This window comes from Mustelus asterias, chromosome 2 (genome assembly GCF_964213995.1).
Source record: "Mustelus asterias chromosome 2, sMusAst1.hap1.1, whole genome shotgun sequence".
Taxonomy (NCBI): domain Eukaryota; kingdom Metazoa; phylum Chordata; class Chondrichthyes; order Carcharhiniformes; family Triakidae; genus Mustelus; species Mustelus asterias.
Window position 1 is genome coordinate 84,361,998 of NC_135802.1, and position 27,223 is coordinate 84,389,220.

Consider the following 27,223-nt stretch of genomic DNA (forward strand, 5'->3'; position numbering starts at 1 on the left):
ATGCAGTTTGCATGTAATCAAGAAGGCTAATGAAATGCTATCTTTTATGCGAGGAATTGAACATAACTGAAGCATAACATCTTTACTTTTAAGAATGTTATGCTTCTGTTTTACAGGGCATTGGTGAGGCCGCTTCTTGAATATATTGTGCCATTTCTCCTTAATTAAGGAAAGATGTAAATACACCAGAAATGGTTCAGTGGAAGTTTACTAGATTGATACCTGGAATAAACATGTTGTTTTATGAGGAAAGATTGTTAAAGGCAGACTTGTCTCCACTAGAACTTAGAAAAGTGATGGTTGACTTGATTGACGTGTATAAGATCCTGAACACTATTGACAAGGTGAATGTGGAAAGGATGCCGCCACTTGTGGGCGAATCCAGAACTAAAGGATACTGGTTTAAAATTAAAGTCGCCCTTGTAGGACAGAGATGAGAAGAAGTTTTTTCTGAGGGTTGTGCAACTTTGGAACTCTCTGTCTCTCAAGGCAGTGGAAGCAGGGTCACTGAATATTTTTAAGGCAGAAGTACAGATTCTTGTTAGATAAGGGAATCGGAGGTTATCAGGGGTGGGTAGGAATGTAGAACTCAGCACAAATAGATCAACCATGATCTTATTGAATGGCAGAACAGGCTTGAGAGGCCTACTACTGCTCCTATTCGTATGTTTGTATGTACTTGCTCAAACTCTGCCATTTTCTTGCTTCCTGTTAATTTCCCAATCTCACCCTTTAAAGGTTCAGCATTCACTTTAGCTACACTTTTTTTCTTTTTATTTACTTGTAGGATTTTTTACTGTCTGTTTTTATATTTCTTGCTAGTTGAAAGGGTTAATAGTGTCAAGTTTAAAAATCACACAAGCTGCTATGAATAACAAAAGTCATCTTATAAGAGCCTTCACAGACAGACACCAAGGTCGTCTAAGCATAGCTCATTACATCAGATATCTGTATTGGACAAGGGAGCGATCCATGTTCTAATAACCAAAGATAGTTGGAATGCTTAAAGATAGGGGAAAACAACACTCAATTGAGGCAAGTAAAAACCTTGTGTCAATTGGATATTATAATGGGGTGGCACAGTGGTTAGCACTGCTGCCTTTCAGCACCAGGGACTTGGGTTCAATTCCAGCATTAGGTTACTGTCTGTGTGGGGTTTGCACATTTCCCTGTCTCTGCGTGGGTTTCCTCCCACAGTCCAAAGATTTGCAGGTTAGGTTGTTTGACCATGCTAAATTGCCCCTTAGTGTTGTGGGGGTGGGATCTGGGTAAGATTGTTGTCGGTGCGGGTTCGGTGGGCTGAGTGGCCCCCTTCTGCACTGAAGGGATTCTATGATAATTAAGCAAGTGCAAGATGATTGTGATTGGTTTTAAAAACTGTACTTTTATATGATGTAACCTTTTGATTGGATGGAGACAACTATTCTTTTTATTGGTATGCACTAATTGCTTGTAATCGAAGCTGAGAGTTTAATTGCCTATGTATTTCTGAATTTTTCACTCTGGCTTTGTTCAGAGTCCTATAGCTATAGTTTTCGATAAATCATCTTGAAACCACTGTTACTTTGTCTGGCTACTTGAGGGGAATGATGGTTTTAAATATAACAAGAAAACCATCGTAAGAGCCCCTAATTCTGGTTTTCACTCTAACTCCAGTTTCGCCCTTTTTTTTTAGTTCTTTTCTAGTTTCCAATTTCTGGGCTGCCACTGGTTTTTGCGGCATTGTATGTTTCTTCTTCCCAATTTTTTGCCATCCTTAATTTAGTTTGCCATAGTGGTGCATGCTTCTTGTAGAGTCTTTCTTTCTCAGTGGAAATCATACTTGTTGAAAAATATGGAATATCTCCTTAAAATGCCATTTGGCTTATTTTTCTGCTCATGAGAAAGTTTTGCAGTTCTGTATTATACAGCAGGCAACATCTGCACAGCCTATCCTGGCACGTCAAGGAGGGTGCAGGTACGTGCATATATTAAGGCAGCAGAGTTAGCACATGGTTGAAGTTGTACTATTCATTCACAGTAACTTTATAATGGATAGTTTTTCAACATAAAATCCTAAGAATGAAAACGTTCTTCTCTGGATTGCAAGCCAAAGGAATTGCTTCAAGATATGCTCAAACTTAGACTCTGGGATGTTTCCTATTGTCGCAATTACATTGCGTATTTTCGTCAGTTGGCCTGCATCATTGGAATTTCCATCATAAGTGGAAATCGATACTGAGTGAAGGCTAAAATTTTGGCACTTTTAGTATTAGTTTATTCTTTGGTTGAGAGAGAAACAAACAGGAAAGATGTCATATCTGAGTACTCTAAAGAATACTGAAAGTCATTAATGGGTCTCTAGTTGATGAGAAAGGATCTAGTCTTTCAATCTTTGCTTGGGTTTCCTCCCCCTCTTGTATTCAAGCATTTAATCTGTTTTATGAAAATCATTCAACTTTCTGAAGAAAGCTTTCTCGTGTATCTTTGAACTTCTGATTCTTTTAGCTTCCCCTCTCATTTTTCCTTGATTTTGGAATTGTAGAAATACTGCTGAGAGCCATGAATGTCTTGCAACCGTACTATATGACCATGGAAGTACCAAACTCCCAGGTTCTCGTAATAAACACGATTAGGAGAAAGTAAAAAGAACCACCATAATTTCAGATGATCTTTTACTCCTGGCAAGTTTTTTTTTAAAAAAAGATTTGTAACAAACCTTTTAATATTCTGCTTTAAGTTATCTGAAATTTCTGGTTAACTTCGGTGAACAAGGGAGGTCATGAAGCATAATCATACTGGCAATATTTTGGAGCGAGAGTTTGTCACTTTTGCAGATGCATCAATATGAGTCATTTACCACTTACTCATACCCTAGAGCACATATCTGTTTCAACTAAGTATGGCTTGGTGCCAGTTTGTGCTGCATAGCTGCCCTTTATTTGTAATTATATGATGTCAAGGATTTGGCTTCTGTAACCTTTTCAACACAAAACATCTGAATTAGAAGTTAAAGTTACATTTCTTCTCTATTTTCCTCAATATATTTTTGGCAACTTTATTAGGAACAACTAAAAAAAACTTGCATTTACATAGTTTATTACACATTCATAATCTCCTAAAGGGCTTCACACCAATGACTAACTTTTGACATGCAGTGTTACTGTTTTGTAGACAAACATATGAACTAATATATGCACAGTGTGCCCTAAAAAACATCAAATGATTGAACAATAAGGTAATCCTTACTGAGGTGTTAGGTGAGGGTGGAATGTTGGCCAACATATCTGTTTCAACTCTGTTGGCTAATATTTCGATATTACTAGGTGAAGTGATGTATTTTGGTAGGAATTTTGGTTGTGAACCTAAAAGGAGAAGAGCAAAGAAATTTAGAGCTACAGATTAATAAATCACCAGATTTGATGCACAGGGCACTTGTGCTAAACTTGTATAGAACCTTGGTTACACCACACTGTGCAGTTTTAATCCCCATAATATAGAAACTGATAGATTGAGGCACCGGAGAAGGTGTAAATAAAAATTGACAAGGATGATACCAAAACTCCAGAAAAGTTAAAGCTTAGGTACAAGGTAATGGATGCTTTACAGGTAATAAAAGGGTTTGATATTGTAGAGAGAGAGCCCTCCCCCCCCCCACCCCAGCAACAAATCTAATAGAGAATTCTGAGGAAATTTATTTACCCAAATATTGTTGAAAATGTGGAACACGCCATCACTTGGACTGTTGAAGTGAATAGTAGAGATGCATTTAATAGGAAGTTAGGCAAGCATATGAGGGAAAGGAAATACAGATTTAGATGAAGAAAAATAGAGGGAAGCTCGAGTGGAGTATAAACACAGACATGGACTGGCTGGGCCAAATCGCCTGTTTCTGTGTCATGCATCCTAGGTGACTGCTGGAGAATGGTAGAATTATCTCCAAATTAATCTTAAAAATGTTTCAGCTGAGAAAGCATTGGTGCTCAGATTTAAGAATACGTTATGGAAATTATAACTTCTCCAAAGATCTCTAATTTATTCTGTGAAAAAAAAATAGTATTGACCTTATTTGCACTTGCATGGTCACTTTTATTGAAAACAGGTTTCCAGTCACCAGCGAGGTAGAGATTCTGAAAATGACTTTCAGATTAGAATTGTGACAGGTTATGTGCAATGAAAAGCTGCAGGCTGACCTTTATCCTGCTAACTCTAGTAGCTACTGCAGAGATATTCCTTGCCACAAATTAAATCTAGAATTTTGCCTGTGGAAATGTATCAAGTGTGAATCACATTTTCAGGAGAGAAGGTGATTAAGCAACAAACTAGTAGCATTTGGACTGTAGGTAGATGAACCTGCACTTTCCCTTTTATACGGAATTCCAGAATCAGACCTGAACCTGTAGCATGGGGTAAAATGGTCAAGGCTTACAACTCAATATTTTTTTGAACTGTTTATTGTTCTATGGCTGACATATAAATTTCAGTGCACTATTCCCTTTAACTTCAGACGGTGCTCACATACTGTAAGCCGCAGTTTTAAGTTGTCCTGATTTACTTTTTCTGCTTAACATCTCTCACAAAGCACAGCTAGCATCAGGATGTTTGTGTTATTTTGTGCCAGGCAGACACAATATCACATGACCAATCGACATCAATTTGGAGCAGCTTCTCCTGCTTCCTGACCTTCCCACTTACTGTCTCTCCCACTTGCCAACACGCTCCCACTTGCTGCCCATCCGGCTCACAGGACCTCCTGTTCCCTAAAGATCCTGCTCACTGACCCTCCCGCTACCTGACCCTCCCATAAGACACTCTCCCAACCACTGACTCACCCATTCACAATTCCTTTCAGGCCCTCGCTCGCTTCCTCCCTCTCACCATCTCGCTCTCGCTCTCTCAAGACCTTGTTCGCAGCAAGAGTTCGGAAGAGGGATCAGGAAAGAAAAGTGGTGAGCAAGAGAGGTTGGGAGTTGTAGCCTACTTTTTTTTCTGATGAGAAAGATCCACACTATAGCTTTTACATGGGTTATGATGGGAAAATCTGATTGGCTTAATGTTGTTTCATTTCAAGTTGTCTTTTCAGTAACATAATTAAACCAGGAATTACTGTAGCGCTCTGATTTTAAACACTCACCAACATGATCACTAAGAGGAGTATGCTTCCATCTCTAAGGGTGATCAAATCTATCATCTGTTCCCTTGAAAATTGGTTTCTGCAAATGTGTAGAGTATTGGATCACTTCCCCTCCCTTGGTCAGTAAGTAGTCCATTATCACAGAAGGAAATATCCTCATTCTGTTTAATATTTAACCATTATCTCTCAATGGTGTTTTACTGGGAATAGTTCCTGGCTTACAACATTCTGAAAGGTTTTACCAGAGTGACAGCTTTGATATTAACATTTTTAGAGTTTGACAGTCCTGTGCCTTTAAGAAATGTATGTTAATCATGTTTCTTGCAGGACATTTCTGTAGTTTCTGGAAATTTGTCGGCACCGTGTTATCTGTAGCTGGTTTCATTTATTGTTGCTTAGGCAGTATAATTGATATCATGTTTATTTTTAATCTGGACTCATGCAATGTTCTGTGGTTTTAATGTGTCCCCTGGGATTGCTGAGTGGAGCTTGATTGGGGTTGATTGACAATTTGTCATGTGACTGAGGACAGTTTTTTTCCCCCACAGCGTTTTAGTTTTAGTTTTGTTTTAGTTGTTCCCAGAAGCTGGTGGAAGAAGGCAGTGTCTCTCTGTCTTTCTCTCTCCAGAGGCATTCTGAAAGTTCCAAGACTGGGGAGCCTCAGAGATTTGATCCAACATTCAAAGGACCAATTCACAGCAGGTGTTAAAAAGCTGAAGATCCAGCATCACGTGAGCATACTTGCTTTTTGTGCTAAGCCTGAAGAAGGGTGTGTGTCTGTGGGATGGTGGTTAACTTGGAACAACAGAGATAGCTAGCTGTTAGGAGTTATACTGTGTCATGTTTCAGTCTTGTAATTGGTAAATGTTATACTAATTATTTTTATTAGATTTTAACTGTTCTTAAATAAACTTTGTTTGGTAAAAGCTTCTTTGTGGGTCACTTGAGTGAAACACCTTCTGCTCACTCATGCCAAAACCAAATGTAAAACGTAGGGTCCAGGCTCACCTCATAAAACACCTTGGAGTTTCTGGTCTGGGTGTTAACAAGAGGATAAGCGAACTTAGTAGATTCAGACTTGATAAACCATGGTTGTTACCTGTTGTGTTGGTCTCTAAATCTTGTTAACAGCCTGACCACAGGAGATCAATATATAGGACGGTTAATTAAATTTAAACAAACATGTCATTGTGTGATCTGATTTATTCCATCTACTTTTTTTAGCATATTCATCTAAGTCAATCAGTCGTGTCTGTGTCCTGGTATGAATAATTTTCTCCTGTATTATGTTCCATTTACAACTTTGTTAAAAAGTTTATTTAAAACTACCACTGGTTCCTCGATCAAATTGGAATGTGAGGCTTGGTGAATATCATATGATTGGTTAATTTACAAAGCTACCTTTACAGCGCAGCTGCTTAACCCTTTAATGTCAGTGTACTTTATGTTCTTGCTCTAGGACTGGCAAGGGCAGAGTAAAATGCAGATAATTGCTTAAATATTGAAATAAGTTGATACTATTTGTAATATCTGGATGTTTAGATGTATAAACTTGCATTTCTTTGCTAAATCAGTAGTTGCAAACAAAATTCATTCATAATTTTATCTGTTCATTCTGTTGTATCTAAGATACATTTGCTAATATATATGTCTACACGAGGACGTCCAGCCACTAATGGTTTTAAATAAACTCTGAATATGAGAAAGATATTACAGTGCCAGATTGCAATAAAGATAATATATTAATTTTTAAATAAAATTTGAAGCTCCTGGCTGTAGCTTTAAAAAACCACTAGTGTTATAGTAGCAATTATCCACATATCCACATGTTACCTTGGTGAAGACTAGATATACACAGTGCTAGTTTTGGTAAATGGCAATCAGAACTTTGAATACAGAATTATTACAGAGAACCTTGCTGTGTTGATGTCAGTCAAGTGCTTGAGCTAAGCATGTTGGCCATTTTAGAAAATAATGGGTTCCATCAGTTGGACAAGTCTGTCATTATAGTGAAATGTTAATATGGTTGAGAAATCCATAATTTCCAAGTTAATTTCTGTTATCAGTTTAGTGTGTTCGCTTTGTTCTTTTAAGTCCAACAGTACTAGTCATAAGCTAGTCTGAGCATCTTCTGTTTATGGGTGTGCTAATAACTCATTGGTACAACAATACTTTGTGAATTGAACTAGATATTTGTGCCTTCCCCACAGATGTTACTTCAATTTCTTCAAAAATGGAAAATAAAAACTTGTGATTAGACTAGATACAGATTGATAAACAATTTGACTATGTACAAAACAACAGTTATGATCAGATTAATTTAGCTCAATCGGAAGGATTTTTTTTTTACACCATGTGCAGTGAGCTGTATTATTTGAACTACCTTTATCTGTACAAAGTCTCTGAGCCTGGCCAAAGCTTGCAGTCGATGCTTTTGTTTAATGTCTGACTATGTAACATATTTGGGACCTGAATAATTGCTTCTATCTCTGTTTTACTGAAAACTTTACTGAGACAGATAATATAAATCAGTAGATATATTGCCTATTGCTTATTATTAACAATCTTTGGGGAAAGCAACCAGTGTCAGCATATTAGGCACTTTTCATCTTGTTTTCTTCATTGTATTTGTGGGGATATACTTTACTTTTTAAAAAAAAATCTAACACTTAAAAGTAGCTTTTACCACAACCTTTGTGAAATACTAATCCTAAAACTTACCAGTTGTGATACTTTTCCATAGTATTAAATTCTGTCATTAATTGAGGATTTTTTAAATAAAAAGGGCATTCATTTTAAAATATGCTTTGAAATTAAAATTGAGGGACCATAGGAAAGATAGATGTGTATTGAGCATCTGAAATCAGAATCTGTGGAGAGAGTAACAGAGTTATCATTTCAGGTTGATTACCTTTCATCAGATAATTTGATATTTCAGTGACCATTCTCATTGTTGCTGGAACAATCCTATTAGATCTTGCCAGGGATTATGACTAAGGACCTGGGGGTCCTTGTGCATGAGACGCAAAAGCCCAGTCTGCAGGTACAACAGGTGATCAAGAAGGCAAATGGGATGTTGGCCTATATCGCGAGGGGGATAGAATATAAAAGCAGGGATGTCTTGATGCACCTGTACAGGGCATTGGTGAGGCCGCAGCTGGAATACTGTGTGCAGTATTGGTCCCCTTATATGAGGAAGGATATATTGGCATTGGAGGGAGTGCAGAGAAGGTTCACCAGGTTGATGCCGGAGATGAGGGATTTGGATTATGAGGAGAGGCTGAGGAGATTGGGTTTGTACTCGTTGGAGTTTAGAAGGATGAGGGGGGATCTTATGGAGACTTATAAGATAATGCGGGGGCTGGATAGGGTGGAGGCGGAGAGATTCTTTCCACTTAGTAAGGAAGTTAAAACTAGAGGACACAGCCTCAAAATAAAGGGGGGTCGGTTTAAGACAGAGTTGAGGAGGAACTTCTTCTCCCAGAGGGTGGTGAATCTCTGGAATTCTCTGCCCACTGAGGTGGTGGAGGCTACCTCGCTGAATATGTTTAAAGCGCGGATGGATGGATTCCTGATCGGTAAGGGAATTAAGGGTTATGGGGATCAGGCAGGTAAGTGGTACTGATCCACGTCAGATCAGCCATGATCTTATTGAATGGCAGGGCAGGCTCGGGGGGCTAGATGGCCTACTCCTGCTCCTATTTCTTATGTTCTTATGTTCTTAAGTTAGGTTGGTGGACTTTGTTCTTTCAGAGCTGGTCAATTTTGGATAAAAGCTGATACTATAGTCAAGCTGTTTACAAAAAAGACACGTGCACCTAAAGGCAACCTGGCCTTTGAAAAGAGAACTACTCGAGCAGTAAGGCTGCAAAAGGCAAAAGATTAAAGGGAGAAGATGTTCTATCCTAGCACTGTAGGATGGAATGCAAGTGAGTTATTCTCAGTAGGGTGATCACCAAAATGGGATAGAACTGCAGACTAATTATTTTTATTGTTTTATTCTGCACCAAGTTATATCAATTAAAGTGACTGATCATAACTGCGCTTTATACTTCACTTTAATATAAATAAAGCAACTTTCAGAGAGATTGAATGAAAATGTGGAAAAGACATGCGAACAAAAGAATTAGGAGCAGGAGTCAGCCACTCGACCCCTCAAGCCTGCTGTACCATTCAGTAAGATCACGGCTGATTTGACTATAACCTCAACCCCACATTTCTGTCTCCCTCCAGTAACCTTTCACCCGATTGTTAATCAAGAATCTACCTAGACTCTGCTTCCACAGAAAAAGAGTTCCAGAGACTCACGACCCTATTTTTTTTAAAATTCTCCTCATCTGTCTTAAATTATGATCCTTTATTTTTAAACAGTGACCCCTAGTTCTAGATTCTGTGACAAGAGGAAACATCCACCCTGTCGATGCACCTCAGGATCTTAAAGGTTTTGATTCAGTCGCTTTTTACTCTTCCAAACTCGAGTGGATACAAACCTAACCTGTCCAATCTATCCTAATTGGGCAACTTGTCCATTCCTGGTATTAGTTTATTTAACCTTCCCTGGATGACTTCTAACGCATTTGCATTTTCACTTAAATAAGGGGGCCAATACCATACACAGTACTCCAAAGGTGGTCTCACCAATGCCATGTACAACTGAAGCATAAGCTTCCTACTTTTGTAATCCATTCCCCTCACAATCAACAAAAATATTCTATTAGCTTCCCTAATTACTTGCTGTATCTGTATGACGAGCCTTTTGTGATATGTGCACTAGGACACCCAGATCCCTATGCACCTCGGAGCTCTGCAATCTCTCACCACTTGAATAATAATTTTTTAATTCTTCCTGCAATTTCCCATTTGCACACATTATACTCCATTTGCCAGATTTTTGCCCACTCACTTAATCTATCTGTATCTCTTTGTAGCCTCCTTATGTCCCCTTCACAATTTACTTTCCTACCTATCTTTGTGTCGTTGAATTTCAGTTCATAAGGCAACTTGCCAATGAAGTAACAATGAGCGATCCTTCATCAGAACTGAGGAAAGATAGAAATGTAATAGGTTTTAAGCAAGGGGAGAGAAGAACAAAAAGGCCAAGTATATTGGGTGGAGGGCAGAAGAGTATTAATGACAGAATATTTCATGGTACAAAAGCCAAAGTAGTGGTCATAGGCCAAGTAAAGAAAAAAGTGTGTCCAGATAAAGCATGAGTGGCTATATAGCAGCTGTCTGAATGCAACATGAATAAATAATCAAAGGAACAAGACAAAACCAAACCAACAAAACATGAAACTGAGTCAAAAGTTGTGATCTATATTTTTGTTGAATTCACTGTGGAATCCAGAAGGCTGTAGCGTGCCAAGTCAAAGGATGAAGTGTTGTTCCTCAAGCTTGCATTGAGCATCATTGCCTCAAACTGGTATTAGGCCTTCTGCGTATGTAAATAAGGACTGATTCCTGTATTAGGTGTTGGCTCAGGGTGTTGATTTTTTGGATGATATACTTCATTGTAATGAATAGCCACTTTCTGTCCACCATATGGATGCTTAAATACTTATTTAGTGCCTGATAAGCAGGTGGGCTGCCATTAAATTTCTCCTTCTTTATCTCCCTGAAAGTCTATAAATTTTCTTTCTTTGCACAATACTTTGCACTTGTTCGTAGTAAACTACATCTGCCACATTTCTTCCCAATTACATTTTTTGTGTAACTAATTTCTTCATTTTTGATTTAATATCATGGCCAGGATTTTGTTAAGTGTGCTATTCCCAATGTAGTAATCAGAACTATAAGCCACTTCCACTTACTCTCTATTTGCCATTTCCCTTGCAATTATAATTAAAATTCTACATGCCAATCTAACCAACAGAAAGCAGAGAGTGGGGATGAAAGGTTGGCAAGCTGTAACTAGTGGTGTGCCACAGGGTTCAGTCCCTGTGCCCCAACTATTTACAATCTATATTAATGACATGATGCAGGGGTAAAATGTACTACAGCCAAATTTTCAGATGACACTAAAAAAGGAAAGCAAACTGCAATGAGGAAATAAATTTACAAATGGGTATAGATAGATAAGGTGAGTGGGCCAAAATTTGGCGCATGGAATTTAAAGTGGGTAAGTGTGCTGTTATCCATTTTGGTCAGAGGAATGAGGTACCCTCATGCATGAATCACAGAACGTTAGTGTGCAGGAGAAGCAGGTAATATGAAAGGCAAATAGAACTTTGGCATTCATTGCTAATGGAATGAAGTATAAATGTAAGGAAGTGCTGTTGCAACTATAAAGGCATTGGTGAGACCACATCTGCAGTACTGTGCACAGTTTTGGTCCCTTACTTGAAGGACATGAATGCTTTAAAGGCTGTTCAGTGAAGGCTCACTAGATTGATTCAGGGATGAAGGACTTTTCTTATGAAGAGAGACTGTGCAGTTTAGGTCTATACTCGCTGGAGTTTGGAAGAATGAGAGGAGATCTAATTGAGATATATAAGATGCTAAACAGGATTGACAGGATAGACGTGGAATGGATGTTCCCCCTTGTTGGACAGGAATGAGAGGCCATAATTTTAGGCTAAGTGGTGGCAGGTTTAAAACAAAAATGAAGAGGAATTACTTCACACAAATGGTCGTGAATCTATGGAACTCTACTCTAGAATGCAGTGGACATCGGAAAACCAAACAACTTTAAGGAGGAGATGGATAGGTTTTTAATTACTAGCGGAATGAAGGATTATGAGGAGCAGGCAGGAAGGTGGAGATGATACCAAGATGAGATCAGCCATGATTGAAAATGAATGGCAGAGCAGACTTGAGGGGTTAAATTGCCTACTTCTACTCCTAGTTCTTATGTTCTTTTGAATTAATGCAAAACATGTCCCATCCCCGGCTGGGGAAGCTTTTCGTGGTGAAACCTACTGTCAGCTGACAATGCAGCAGATACAGTTGGCCTATAAAAGAGCCTCCTGGTCAAACACAGAGGCTTTTCATCACAGCCACAAGCTTTCTGTCCAACTGCATTGCTATTACCTTAAGACTTGAGAGCACAAAGGTGGCATGGGTATTTTACAAAATTAAATTTCACTTGTAAATATTTCATATTACATTGATTTCACTTTATACATGTATGCTACATTGTTATTTGTTGAGACTAGCTAAGTCACAGGGCTCAATGTGCTGGCACGTCTCATGGTCATGCATTGATGGTGATAGTGGAGTTTGGGCGTTTCCTTTATTGTGGAAGAAACAGTGTTGTATTTTTTGTTCACACTTATTCCGTATTCAATGAGTAATCCATTGTTGTACTCACCGCTCTGAGGAGTATGGCTGAACTTGAAGCTAACTCTTTTATCGTAAAGAAGATTGTCAAAGATCTCACTTTCAACAGAGATAACTGAAATATTTGAAGGTGAATTTGAAGTTCTGGAATGACTTTATCAGCCAACTATCTGGAACATACCCTTCATTTGACTGGTTGTCCCCACCATCCACACCCAGGACTCCAAGCCCTTCCCTCTTGCACTCCTCCAGGCCCCTGACTGCACTCCACAAACCATTCACCACTGATTTACCCTTCCCAGTCCCCAGCTTCCATGAAAGAGTCCATACTCCTGCTCTCCAGGAAACCACTGACCTTCCTAACAATTGCACAAAACCATCTGGCACATACGCCTTTTAAATGACTGTGAACCGGGTGTCACAAAATTCTCATTCACTGCACGTTTTCCATTGAAGATAGGATTTTATTAATCGCTGTTTCACGTTAATGAATATTGTGACATGAATGCATTAATGCTTGATACGCCGCAAACATGCTGCAATTTTAACGTGCCGCACCTTGACCTTCCATCGAGAAAACAAAATTTTATATCCCACCTAAGTCACCCTACACACCATATTTGCTGCTCTTCTGAGCTCCATAAAATTCCCCCATGTGTAAATTTCACCCATTTGTATAGAAATTCTGAATTAAGTCACTGTCTTTAGTTATAAATAGCAGTAGTTAAAATCGGTGGGGCATCACAGCCACCATTCCCTTTGTCTGAGTTTACTAATTTGTATGTACTGCCTGCTAACCTTTAGCCAGTTCTTATCCACTTCCAAGAGTTATTTTGAATTCCTACCACTCGAGCATAACTAGTAGGTTTTCAAACATCCATAGGACATAATTATAATTTAAAGAATGTGGTTAAAAGTCAGAATTAGTGGCTAATAACACATTAATACAATACTGATACATCTGAAGCATTCAAAATGGAAGTGGATCATTTTTGATTCACAGAAATAGAAATAAGTTGGATTGTCATGCTTCATGCTTATCTTCTATAATATTGAATAAAAGCTGCACAGCTCAAACCATTTTGCTGGTCTTGATGAAGGATTATGCAGGCTTTGTGATGGTCTTCTGCAAGAAAAAGGGTCATAGTCAAATCTAAAATGGAAAAACGAGCATTACAAACAAATTAAATAGTAAATCTACTTTATTTAATCTCAACTCATTTGTAATGTTGCCAATTAATCTGTGTGAGAGTTCCAATTCACCTTTTTGTCTCACATCCTACAAGGTATTAATACGTGTTTAGCAAATTGCAGCTATTTTCATCACGCAGTTGCAGAAAAAACAGGTTTTGCCATCATTTTGCACATAGTGAGTGTTTGATTCTGGTCTCAAAAGAATCAAGTGGCATTTAAATGCATTATCATAGGATAGAAAAAAAAACTATTAGACATGCTTATCACACCTCATCATTGATCAGGAGGCGCACTAACAGATACGAAAAAATATATTTGCTAACCAAAGAACAAAGAACAGTACAGCACAGGAAACAGGCCCTTCGGCCCTCCAAACCTGTGCCGCTCCTTGGTCCAACTACACCATTCGTTTGTATCCCTCCATTCCCAGGCTGCTCATGTGACTATCCAGGTAAGTCTTAAACGATGTCAGCGTGTCTGCCTCCACCACCCTACTTGGCAGCGCATTCCAGGCCCCCACCACCCTCTGTCTAAAAAACATCCCTCTAATATCTGAGTTATACTTCGCCCCTCTCACCTTGAGCCCGTGACCCCTCGTGATCGTCACTTCTGATCTGGGGAAAAAGCTTCCCACCGTTCACCCTATCTATCCCCTTCATAATTTTGTACACCTCTATTAGATCTCCCCTCATTCTCCGTCTTTCCAGGGAGAACAACCCCAGTTTACTCAATCTCTCCTCATAGCTAAGACCCTCCATACCAGGCAACATCCTGGTAAACCTTCTCTGCACTCTCTCTAACGCCTCCACGTCCTTTTGGTAGTGCGGCGACCAGAACTGGGCGCAGTACTCCAAATGTGGCCTAACCAGCGTTCTATACAGCTGCATCATCAGACTCCAGCTTTTATACTCTATACCCCGTCCTATAAGGGCAAGCATACCATATGCCTTCTTCACCACCACCTCCACCTGTGTTGCCACCTTCAAGGATTTGCGGACTTGCACACCTAGGTCCCCCTGTGTTTCTATACTCTTGATGGCTCTGCCATTTATTGTATAACTCCTCCCTACATTATTTCTTCCAAAATGCATCACTTCGCATTTATCTGGATTAAATTCCATCTGCCACCTCTCCGCCCAATTTTCCAGCCTATCTATATCCTGCTGTATTGCCTGACAATGCTCATCGCTATCCACAAGTCCAGCCATCTTCGTGTCATCCACAAACTTGCTGATAACACCAGTTACACCTTCTTCCAAATCATTTATATATATCACAAATAGCAGAGGTCCCAGTACAGAGCCCTGCGGAACACCACTGGTCACAGACCTCCAGCCGGAAAAAGACCCTTCGACCGCTACCCTCTGTCTCCTGTGGCCAAGCCAGTTCTCCACCCATCTAGCCACTTCTCCTTGTATCCCATGAGCCTTAATCTTTTTAACCAACCTGCCATGTGCGATTTTGTCAAATGCCTTACTGAAATCCATATAGACGACATCCACAGCCCTTCCTTCGTCAACCGTTTTTGTCACTTCCTCAAAAATCTCCACCAAATTTGTAAGGCACGACCTCCCTCTTACAAAACCATGCTGTCTGTCACTAATGAGATTGTTCCATTCTAAATGTACATACATCCTGTCTCTAAGAATCCTCTCCAACAACTTCCCTACCACGGACGTCAAGCTCACCGGCCTATAATTACCCGGGTTATCCCTGCTACCCTTCTTAAACAGCGGGACCACATTCGCTATCCTCCAATCCTCAGGGACCTCACCTGTGTCCAAAGAAGCGACAAAGATTTCCGTCAGAGGTCCAGCAATTTCACCTCTCGTCTCCCTGAGCAGTCTAGGATAGATACCATCAGGCCCTGGGGTTTTGTCAGTTCTAATGTTCCCTAAAAAACCTAACACTTCCTCCCTTGTAATAGAGATTTTCTCTAACGGGTCAACACCTCCCTCTGAGACACTCCCCAGTCAACTAGTCCCCCTCCTTTGTGAATACCGATGCAAAGTATTCGTTTAGGATCTCCCCTATTCCCTTGGGTTCTAAGCATAATTCCCCTCCTTTGTCCCTGAGAGGTCCTATTTTCTCCCTGACAACTCTTTTGTTCCTAACGTATGAATAGAATGCCTTAGGATTCTCCTTAATCCTGCCTGCCAAGAACATCTTGTGACCTCTTTTTGCCCTTCTAACTCCCCGTTTGAGTTGTATAAACTACCTGTGCATGGTAATTTTGGAGGAGGCAAGTGGGAAAAAAAATTACATTAATCTTATGAAGCTGCTACACCTATAAAGAACAAACTGTAAGATGCATTCATTTCAGGTAGGAAAGGCAGATAGATCTATGTATATTTGAATGGTATAAAATCAGATACATTTGAAATGTATCCAAACTCAATTCTTTGAGTTATGTTGAAAGAGTAAATGCAATCAGTTATTGCTGCCACTTACGTATTTGTCTGCCAACAATAGAATTGAAATACATAACCACAGTTGTGCAAAAAGAGGCAAGGCTATGACCTATTTCATTTTCAAATGCTTTATTAAAATTCATTTACTGTGAACAGTAATAGGTTAAACTACCTCGGGATTTTTTTTAACCATTGTCTAATTGCAGCAAAACAGTAGATGTGAATGTAAACCAGGGACCACCTTTATAGCAAAGTCTGCTTTTTCAATAAAGGCAAAAAACAGATTACATCAGCTGGTCACTTTAGCAAGATATCCAACCATTCTAGAGTATTGGATATTTCAATCTCAGCATCATAAATGGACACACAAACCTTGGAATGTCAATTTACAATACAGAGACTGGGGTTTAAAATTTATCTAGCTCAGAGCTGCTAATTTGAACAGATGATTTTTAAAAATTTTTATGTCCCTTTAACAAATTAGTGTTTGTATGTACAATGTATTATGTCTGTTTTAAAGTAAGAACATTTCAAAATATTGTGTTAAAGCATTTGACAATATTTGGTGAAGCTGGCACTTTATTAAACTGCAGAAAATTACGTAAGTGCATTAACAAATACAAGTCAACAGTTTAAAGCAGTATTACTTAATTGGTGATAAGACTATTAGTAACATTGTTTCCTATATACTCTTTACCATCCCTGCAAATCTCTGCATATTCCCAACCCTCCATTGTATTTTGTGCTCATTTGCTTTTTCTCTCTCTATCTTCCTTCTTTTTGGGCAGCACAGTGGCACAATGGTTAGCACTGCTGCCTCACAACTCCAATTTGAATTCCCGCTTGGGTCACTGTCTGTGTGGGTTTCCTCCAAGTGCTCCGTTTTCCTCCCACAGTACAAAGATGTGCAGGTTAGGTGGATTGGGCATGTTAAATTGCCCCTTAGTGTCCCAAGATGTGTAGGTTAGGTGGATTATCCATGGGAAATGTGTGGGGTTACAGGGATAAGGTGGGGGAGAGGGCCTGGTTAAGATACTCCGGGTCGGAGCTGGCTCGATGGGCCAAATGACCTCTATTGCACTGTAGAGATTCTATGATTCTTTCTTTGCACTTTGTCACCCTCTTCATGTGGAAAGGTAAAATAAGAATGTCATTTTCTAAAAAAAATAATTAAATCTAAAAGATGTGTTGCAAATAAAATTTACACTAAAAACTCAGCCTTTTCAGAGAACCAAGCAGACCTTAATATATGACATAGTCAAAAAACATGGATGAGAATTTCACCTCCATCTCCATGCAAGCGGTACTGCAGGTGATTGCACCATTCCTTACTGGGCATTGGAGCTGGAATGATCTCATCAGGTTGTCCAAGCATTCTATCACATTAAAAGGATTTTCACAGACATCCAATAAAATTCAAATCATTTTAAATGCTTTTATACAGAACTGATTAAAGATTGTAACATGCTCATGGAGTGAAGGTAGAAACTATAATGTTCTGAAGAAACTTATTTTTAAAAATGTTTTTCAATATTCTACTAAGTAATGATATGACAGTACTCTATAAATATAAAAATAACTTTTTCAGGGACAGTTTGTTCACCAAATTTATTATCACATCTCTTAACCCAGTTACACTTAATCGAACAAGGTGTAATATTTATGATGTTCCCAACAGTGATGTGAGAATAGAAATGTTGGAATTCTCATTTATTTCAAAAAATGCTAGCTGTGGTGGTGTGAAAGGTGAAAGTGAGCACACCCACAGGCTGAGATGGAGCACTGAGTAACAGACTGCAACTTCAGGATCTCCATGCTCGTCTACATTTGTGTTGCATCCTGAAGTTGCAGTCAATTTCAGGGGGGTGATGATATCAAAGGATGTTTGGACCAGAATTTACGGAGGACAATGGCATATTGTAGGCTATGATTTACAGTTAAGTAAAAATGCTTGAATTTTCAACAGTACCATTTAAACAAATATGTACTGTAACACTAATTTAAGTCTGAGACCATGTGGAAAGTTAAAAAAGCTAATCCAGAAGAGCAGAAAGTCCTCAAGATTTTAGTACGAACATATGATATACAAATTCATCCAGACCTAGATTCTGTCTGAGACTAGTGATACACCACTGTTCATGCTGCTTTCTCCTTCCTTATGATCATGGATGATCATCTAACTCAGTAACCTGTTCCCGTTTTCCCCCCATATCCTTTGATCCCTTTACCCACAAGAGCTATATCTAATTTCTTGTTGAAAACATTCAATGTTTTGGCCTCAACTGCTTCTGTGCTAGAGAATCCACAGGCTCACCACTCTGGGTGAATACATTTTTTGCCTCAACTCCGTCCTAAGTGGGCACAGTAAGTAGTCTCACAACACCAGGTTAAAGTCCAACAGGTTTATTTGGTAGCACGAGCTTTCGGAGCACCGCTCCTTCATTAGGTGAGTGCAGGATTTGTTTCACAAACAGGAGTGGTGCTCCAAAAGCTCGTGCTACCAATAAACCTGTTGGACTTTAACCTGGTGTTGTGAGACTACTAACTGTGCCTATCCCAATCTAACGCCGGCAACTCCACATCAGTCCTAAGTGGTTTACCCTATACCCTTAGATTGTAACCTCTGGTTCTAGACTCATCTGCCATCAGGAACATCCTTCCTGCATATACTCTATCTAGTCCTGTTAGAATTTTATAGGTTACTATGAGATCCCCCTCATTATTCAGAAAGTGAATATAACCCTAATCAACTCAATCTGACCTCATACATCAGTGTCGCCATCCCAGGAATCAATCTGGTAAACCAGACTGCATTTCCTTCATAACAAGAACATTCTTCCTAAGATAAGGAGACCAAAACTGCACACACTACTCCAGGAGTGGTCTCACCAAGGCCCTGCAAAAAGAGCAACAAAGACATCCCTGTTCCTGTACTCGAGTTGTTTTTCAAGTGCTCTGCTATTAAATAAAAACATGACCACCAATGCATCCACTATTTCTAGGGCCACTTCCTTAAGTACTCTGGGAGTCAACCACATTGCTGTGGGTCTGAAGTCACATGTAGGCCAGACCAGGTAAGGATGGCAGATTTCCTAAAGGAAAATAGTGTTTTACGACAATTGATGATTGTGTCACGGTCACGATTACGGAGACTCGGTTTTGATTACAAATTTGTTAACTGAATTCAAATTCCACCAACTGCCATGGAATTTGAACCCATGTCCCCAGAACTCATGTCTCTGGGTTCCAAGCCCAGCGACAGTACCATTATTCCATCATCTCCCCAGTGATAAATCATGAAGAAATTGAACCCAGTCTTGTAGTAGCTAAGGAAGAGAAGAATTTAAAAGGAAAAACAGCACAGAAACAAGCCATTTGTCCAATCATTCCATGTTAATGTTGATGGAATGGTCTGCCATTCACAGGACAAAGCACCTCAACAAACATCTAAAAAATGTTTCCCTAATCCCTCTTCTCTCTGTTATTCATCATTTTATTGTTTGACCCCTCCACATTGATTCCTAACAAGAGAAAGCAGTCTTTATCCATTTATTATATCGATAATCTACAGATTTTTGACAATTTAATCTCTTCTGAGGTACCCGTGCAGCTTTGGAAAGGATCCCAGAATCTGAATTGCCTGTTTTCTCCTTTTATTCATTTGTGCGATGTACATCTTGTTGGCAAAGTTAGCATTTATTGCCCTTGAAAAGATGGTGGTGAGCCACTTTCTTGAAACGCTGCGATGTATGTAATGTTGGTATATCCACAGTGCTTCTGGTAGGTAGTGGGTTCCTGAATTTTGACCCAGCAACAATGAAGGAACAGCAATATATTTCTAATTCAGGAGGGTGTGTTATTATCTCTGGATTGTCTGCTTTGATTTTTGTGCTCAAGTCCTGGAGTGGGATTTGAACCCAAAGCATCCGACTCGGAGGCAAGAGTGCTACCATCTGAGCAATCGTTGACACTTCTTCTCAAAAATATTGTAAAAATTAATTCTAGTTTGCATGCAGACTCTTTTTAATTTTAAATGTCAGGCTTAATAATATTGATGCAAATGAACCCATTTGGGCATGTTAGTTATCAAACTCAGAATTTAGTTGCAACTTCTTATCTGAAGCATCAAAACCGCATTATCAAGAAAAAAGCTCACTTCATATTTTGGAACAAATATAATTATGCCTTTTTTTAATAGTCACAATATTTGTCATTGTCCTCAATGTGAAAAGTTGATTAATTGACCTTTTGCATTACTTGGAATGTCAAAGCACATAACTATGGTGTCACAAAAAATAATTGCTAACTGATTGTTAATTCAATCCATTGGAAAATTGAGTTAAAATATAGATAAGGGGCAAAGGTTGTGAAATAGTTGTGCCTAACGTGTGGTGTGCACATTGTTAGAAGAATCATGTTCTAGGAAGTAGTTTAGCATTTTAAAGTTTACATGATCTAATTTTACAATCAGTCTTTCACATCTGTTTAGACATGGAGTGTGAACAACATTTGTTGCAGTTTTGGACAGAATCGGTGTTTTTGTCCGCTTTGTTAACCCTTTCCCCTCTAAAATAACATAGCTAGCAAATATTATTCTGTGATAAGTGGTTTGAAGGTTAATTAAATGAACTTCTGTTGTTAATCTTCCTCTGGATTCTTCAGTGAATGTAACACAAGATGGCTTGTCTTGCTAAATTATTACAGTTGAACATGCAAATCTAAGAAAATCTAATGTCATGAATGCCTCATTTTGTAATTACAGTCAGTACAAGCTTTCTTTCATTAGAAGGGGGCTCGCCACACGCATTATTATATTTTCCCTTGTGAAAACTAATAAAGATGTACCATAGAGGGCACAATCGTAACTTGTAAAACGCCATGGGGGTGAATTTTCCTGACAACTGCTTCACAAAGTAAATGTCAGACTTGTCAAAACTGTCATATGAAAATGATCCATGTAGCCATGATCTCCTTTTCCCTGGAGAATAAATAGCTGTCTTTGCTTTTCAATTGTATTGTCAAAACCTACAATCTATTAGAAATGTTTTATCTGCCTATAAAGCAACTGATGCAAGGCTTAACTATTCAAAATTTCATATTTCAGAGTAGGGTGAGGTCTTTCATTCAGCAAATGATCAAAAGCCCACAATTTTCTTAGGACACCACCATCATCTATTAGCATTGGCACCAAGTATAAACTGCTGATGAACAATGTGGAAATCAGTCTTTTTCTGAAATGCAATAGACCTTGTCTACAGTCCGACATTGTAAAGATTACATTAATTTTATTCTCGCAAGAGGCATGTTACAGAAAGATCCTTTCTTCCATTCACCTGATTTTTCTATTTGTGAGGCCTCAGTAACCATATTGTAATGTGCCTCAGCAATTAAGAAGGTAAATTGCAAATGTTCAAAATGTACAGCATGTTAGTCAGCATCTGAATGAGAAAAGATAAATTCATGTTTCAATATTACCTGATTTCCCTTTTGAATATGTTTCCCCTGATATTTGTGAAGAGTTGAGTCACTGATTCTGCTTTGCTGTCTGTGCATTTCTTAATAGCCCTCCACACAATTTATTGAAACCTGTAAAACAAAAAGTAACCAAATGTATTTTGAATCTTCTTGAAAATTGATAGCTGCTGTGTTCTTAAGAAGTAAAATGCAGTATAGCTAATTGAATTTGAAGCAATCATTGCCAAAGAACATTACAAACTGCTTCATTTAAACAATTGGCTTATAATAGATGCACAATGACTGGCGGCAGAACGTGAGTTATGGAAGATCGCTAGCATACTGCTGTCTGATGTGATCTTTTTCTCCTATTTTAGACTTGACTGAATTTCAGATAACATATGGTGCTACCAGTAATTGGAAAATTGGCAGTCTTGTCAGGAAGCTTTGGTGGATAGTGCATGAAATACAACACAGAGGCATAAAACGTCTGTAAAATAAGATTCATAGCCACTTCAGCTGACTGAAGTAACTGACTACAGAATAGAAGAACATTTTGTCACCAAAACTACTTGGTACTATTAATTTTGAGGTAGTTGATGAAACTGTTAAGTTTTATTTTCAATGCATTATCTACTATTTCAATTGAAGTATTTAAATAAGATTCCGACTGCTTTGCAGAAGGGTCAAAATGATCTTTGATGATTGGTATGATCCCAGTTGATATTACAAGAATGGAATCTGGCTTGATAACTCATGGTTTTTGTTTTTTTTTAAACTGGGGGGTATTTACTAAACAGATTCCCAAACGTCTGCTGTTGATTTTTTAACCAAACAAAACATTTATTAAACAAGAATCATGCCATCCCTTTATCCCAGCAACACTTTTACAGACCCAACACTCAAGTGAAGAGGTACCATTATTTCCACGCCAAGGGTAGAGCTGGTTCATTTGAAAAGAGGTTTCTTTTCCAGTAGACTTTTGAACATTCACTAGATGTCCTTCCAACATTTGGCATTTCCCTTGAGATCCAGAAAACTCACTTTAAATTCACTATTACTTTAACTTTACAGCAATATATATAAGTTCGTTAAACTAATTTCTTCAGCAGTCTGGCATCATTTTAAGCTATAGAGCATCTTAGACTTTTCTGTCTTTGCTCTGTGGCATATACATACCAACTGAAACTAAAACTGTTTTTCTCATCTTTCCCTGTCTCTAAGAATTTTTTTCTCTGATCCCCTGTTGCTAGGCAACAAGCAGTTTTTTTTCCTACTTTGTGTCTGTTTTGACTTCGCTAAACTGCTAACCCTGTGGTATCTCATCTCTTCACTTCAAGCGTTGTAAAAGCTCATTAAAAATGCATGTACACAAACAGGGCCTGGAGATTTCCTGGCTCCATCTCAAAAAAAATTGAAATCAAACCCAGGTTTCACCACTCTTAAATAAAACAATACACGTTAAACTTAAAGCTATATCTTGTTCCTAACACCCACAAACATAATTATACTATACTTAAAACTATACCGAGTTCCTAATATGCTATTGTTACACAAACAGGGAGGGATAAATTGTCACTAACTCAGCGGGAATCTCCCTTGTGATTATAATTATGATAGATGTACTGAATCAATATGCTACTACTTGTATTTAAATATATTGATTGAACTGTGTATTTACAAACAACACCAAAACATCAATATAATTAATATAGATTTAATAATTTTGAATGTGTATTCAAATTGGAAAAATTGAGTTAAACAAAAACTAAATATAAACAATATTGCAAGTTAGTGTTGCCATTGTGTAAAATTGATGCTGGAATGAGAATGTTCATTTTTTTAAAAAAACTTCTTTTTCCCAGGAAGATGAAGAGGAACTTGAGGAAGATGAAGAAGAAAATATTTTGGAAGAAAATGATTTCACCCCAGTAAATGAATAAGATAAAAATAGTATAACAATGCCATATAGAAGATAGAAATGATAAATGCCTCATGTTGAGATCTACCTTTAAAAATAGTGGTATGTCTGCTTTGTTCTTCAATACAGCTTTTGTCAAAAGTTAAGTTGTGTTAATTCCATGTCTGTGAACCTGTTAATAAATACCTCAAAATGTTTTTAAAAATACTGTCTTCTGTCTATGTATATTCCCTAGGTAGTGTTTACTCCAATCAATTTATTTGTGACCTATATGTGTCACAGTAACTAACCTCGGCTCAGATTCAAATGCTGACTAGAATGTCTCACTGTTCAAAAACTACTTTTTTTTAAAAATGTTAAGCTTTCTTAATGTACACTACTGGAATTCAAAATGTGTGTTGAGGATGGAAATATCTTCAGAAAAACAGAGAATACTTGAGTTTAATACAAACATACCAGGAATGCCTACCAGCATTTCTAACAGCTGAGTATCATTCTCGCTACAGGTATAAAGATATTACATATTTTCAAGTTGTATTTTAAAGTGAGCATAACCGCTTTTAAGTTGGCTAGCAACATATCATGTGACTTTGGCCAAAGCGGCTCCAAAAATGCCTGAAACTCAAACACCGAATTAAAATATACAATCACAGCCACTTCTGAAATTCACAAATCCCTTTGTTAAAGATGAGCTGTTAACAGAACAACACAATCATGTATCATCTGATTGGTCTTTCTACTGCACTCTGGGCCATAAAGACATTAAAACTAATGTTTTTCCTCCCCTGAAAGGCATTCAAAAGGGTAATTTCAATGGAATAAGTCATTAAATTACAAAATCCCTGGTTATTTCTAGGTGTAAAAGGCTACAGGTGTAAAACACAGGATGTCGATCAGCCGAAACCACCACATTTTTTGGATGAAGGACTTTGGACTCACTACAGTCCACACAAAACCACTCAACAATAACTTGCATTTGTGTAGTATATTTAACCTAAAACGCATGTGTTTCACAGAGTGTAACACTCTAAATTTGGCACCAAACCATACGAGATATTAAGACAGATCATCAAATGCTTAGTCAAGAAGTTAAGTTTCAAGGAGCGTCTTAAATGAGCAGAGATAAATAGCAAGATTTCAGGAGCGAATTCACAGGTTTAAAGCCAGATACCATAAAAATAATTTGCATTTATGTAACATCCCAGCCACAAGGCGATATTAGGTCAGATCATCAAAAATTTGGTAAATGTTGATTTTCAAACCACGAGCAACATGTACATTTCTGTCTGGGATATCAAAGATCACTTCAACTACTTTAAGTGAAAGAAAGAAATTGAAATTATATCGCACTTTTTCATTTCGCCATCTATGTAATTACTTCAAAAATGTAATCACTGTTTTATAGGCAAATGCAGCAATCAATTTGCATACAAGTAGAAGATCAGACATGATCTTATTGAACGATGGAGCAGGGTTGAAGGATCAAATGGCCTACTCTTGGTCCTATGTCTTCCATTCATGTGTTCTAAACGATGTCCCACAACAAAATCAACTTATATTTATATTGCGCTATTAATGTAGTAAAATATACCAAGGCATTTCACCGGAGTGCTATGAAGCAAAATTAGATACCAAGCCACAAAGTGATTTTAGAAGAGCTGGCCAAAAGCTTGGTCAAAGGGATAGGTTTTGAGGGAGTTGAAGGAGGAGTAGAAATTCAGAGAGGTTTAGACAGAGAATTCCAAAGCTTGAGTCCTAGGCAGCTGAAAGCACAACCAACGGCAAAGATTAAAATTGGGGATGATCTGGTTGCAGTATTTGCTGAGTGCAGATATCTCTGAGGGTTGTGGGGCTGGAAGAGATGACAGAGATAGGGAGGGGCAAGACCATGAACACATTTTAAAATGTGTAAATGGAGCCAATGAACACAGAGATGAGAGGTGAACAAGACTTGGTGCAATAACATGAGTAGCAGAGTTTTAGGTGACCTCAAGTTTACACAGTGTGTAGATTATGGCAGGTGAGCCAAGAGTGCTTTGAAATAGTCAATTTAAAGGTGACAGAGGCATCGATTAGGGTTTCAGCAGATGAGCTGAGGCAGGACAAGGTGGGGCAATGTTATGGAGATGGAATTAGGTGGTCTCTGTGATGAGGCAGCTCTGTAGTCAGGGGCTCATATACTTATGATCAATTGCCAGGTAAGGGATGGAGTTGATAGCTAGAGAACAGAGTTTGCGTGGGTACTGAGAACAATGACGTTAGTCCATCTAATATTTATTGGGACAAGATTTCTGCTCATCCAGTACTGATGTTTGGGTATGTAACCTGATAATTTAGCAACAATGGAGGAGTCAAGGGAGGTAATGGTAGGTTGAGTTGGATGGTGTTATCATATGTGAGAATGTTGTTGCTGTGTTATCAAATATGTCATGATGTGGAATATGTCACCAAGGGTTAGCATGTCGATGAGAATGCCTAGTGTTTATCCTTGGTGGCCACCAGAGGTACAGAAGTGAGAAGAGGAGTCATTGCAAGTGATACTCTGTCTACAAATGGGAACAGGTGAATGTAGTCGGAGCCAGTTGGAGGGCGGTGGTGTTGCATTGGAAGATAATGGTGTGGGCAGCCATGTCAATGGCTGCAGACTGGGCAAGAAGGATGAAGCGAGAAAGGTAACCTTCGTCACAGTCACATAGGATATCATTTGTGACTTTGATTCATTTTGGTGCTGTGGCAGGGGCCAAAGCTAGATTGGATGAATCACAAATGGAGTTCTAGGAAAGATGGACACAGATTTGGGAGGTGACAACACATTTAAGAACTTAGGAAAGAAATTATGGCAGCGTCAAAGGTTTTTTTTTGAGGAGAGGGATGATGACAGCAGAAGTAAATGAAAGAAGAACAAAACCTGAAGAAAGAGAACTTAACAATCTCCAAGCTTAACAATTTCCCAAGGGGAAATTGGGTGATCAGTTTACTGGGAATAGAGTTCAAGGAGCCAGAGGTGGGTCAAAATAAACTTGGAAGGATAGGTGAAAAACTAGAGAATGATGAGAAGTTGAGAATAGAGAAGGGGGGAACTACAGAGGCACTTTGGATTAGTGGAAGGGAGGAAAGTGGCAGGAGCAGCTTATAGAATTGTCTCAATCTTAATGACAATATGATCCATGAACTCCTTACAATCATTGAGGGATAAAAGCGGAGGAGATGGGAAGAGGGGTTTAAGAAGATCTTTGCAATAGAGTAATTAAACTTCCCAAGCATTCCATGATACTGAAATAATGAGTGGTTATATTAGGCCAAAGCAGAACTCAACATTGCTCTATGTGGTCCAACCAGATATGACGGTGAATGGATAAATCAGTTGTCAGCCATATCCTTTCAAGTCTGCATCCCTTGGACTTAAGGAAGTGAAGACGAGGCCTTACCAAGGGCATCAACCAGATGATAGAGCGAGTGAAGACTAGGATATCAAAGGTGAGGGTTTAATTGATTAAATCCAGTTGTGACAAGCATTGGGGGAAAGGATGGACAGTTGGTATGTTGAAAATGCAGTTTTTAGTGAATTGGGGGACAGTTTGTTTTTCAGGGATGGCTACGGAAGTGTGTGGGATTAGAAAATGGGAAGTGAGTGATTTAAGTAAGTGATCAAATATGGTCTTATCTATAATAGATGCAATCGGAGTAAGCAAGACCACATGGAGGGAGAGATTTAGGAAGGAAAATAAGTCCGTGAACTTTCAAGGAAAGGGAACATGATTTGAGATGGAGGTTGAAATCACTGAGATGAGAAATTGTTTGATGCAGAAACTGAAGGACAAAGATGTGAAAATAGTGGGCAAAAAAATTAAT

At 38.6% G+C, this 27,223-nt stretch overlaps 1 protein-coding gene across 5 annotated transcripts in view; it reads left to right on the forward strand.

The window, feature by feature from the left end:
- phf14 (PHD finger protein 14) overlaps positions 1 to 23,568 on the forward strand; it is a 223,041-nt gene extending 199,473 nt beyond the window's left edge. Inside the window, exons 18-19 of one of the 5 annotated variants that reach the window (XM_078238242.1) lie at positions 5,742 to 5,844; positions 23,316 to 23,568. In XM_078238242.1, the coding sequence (XP_078094368.1) occupies positions 5,742 to 5,822 (81 nt within the window). In that variant the 3' untranslated portion in view covers positions 5,823 to 5,844; positions 23,316 to 23,568. Of the gene's footprint in view, positions 1 to 5,686; positions 5,845 to 8,866; positions 8,909 to 21,827; positions 21,916 to 23,315 lie in introns of those variants that run through there. The other 4 variants (XM_078238253.1, XM_078238282.1, XM_078238273.1 and 1 more) reach the window with 4 other exon arrangements.
- The last annotated feature ends 3,655 nt before the right edge of the window (positions 23,569 to 27,223 follow it).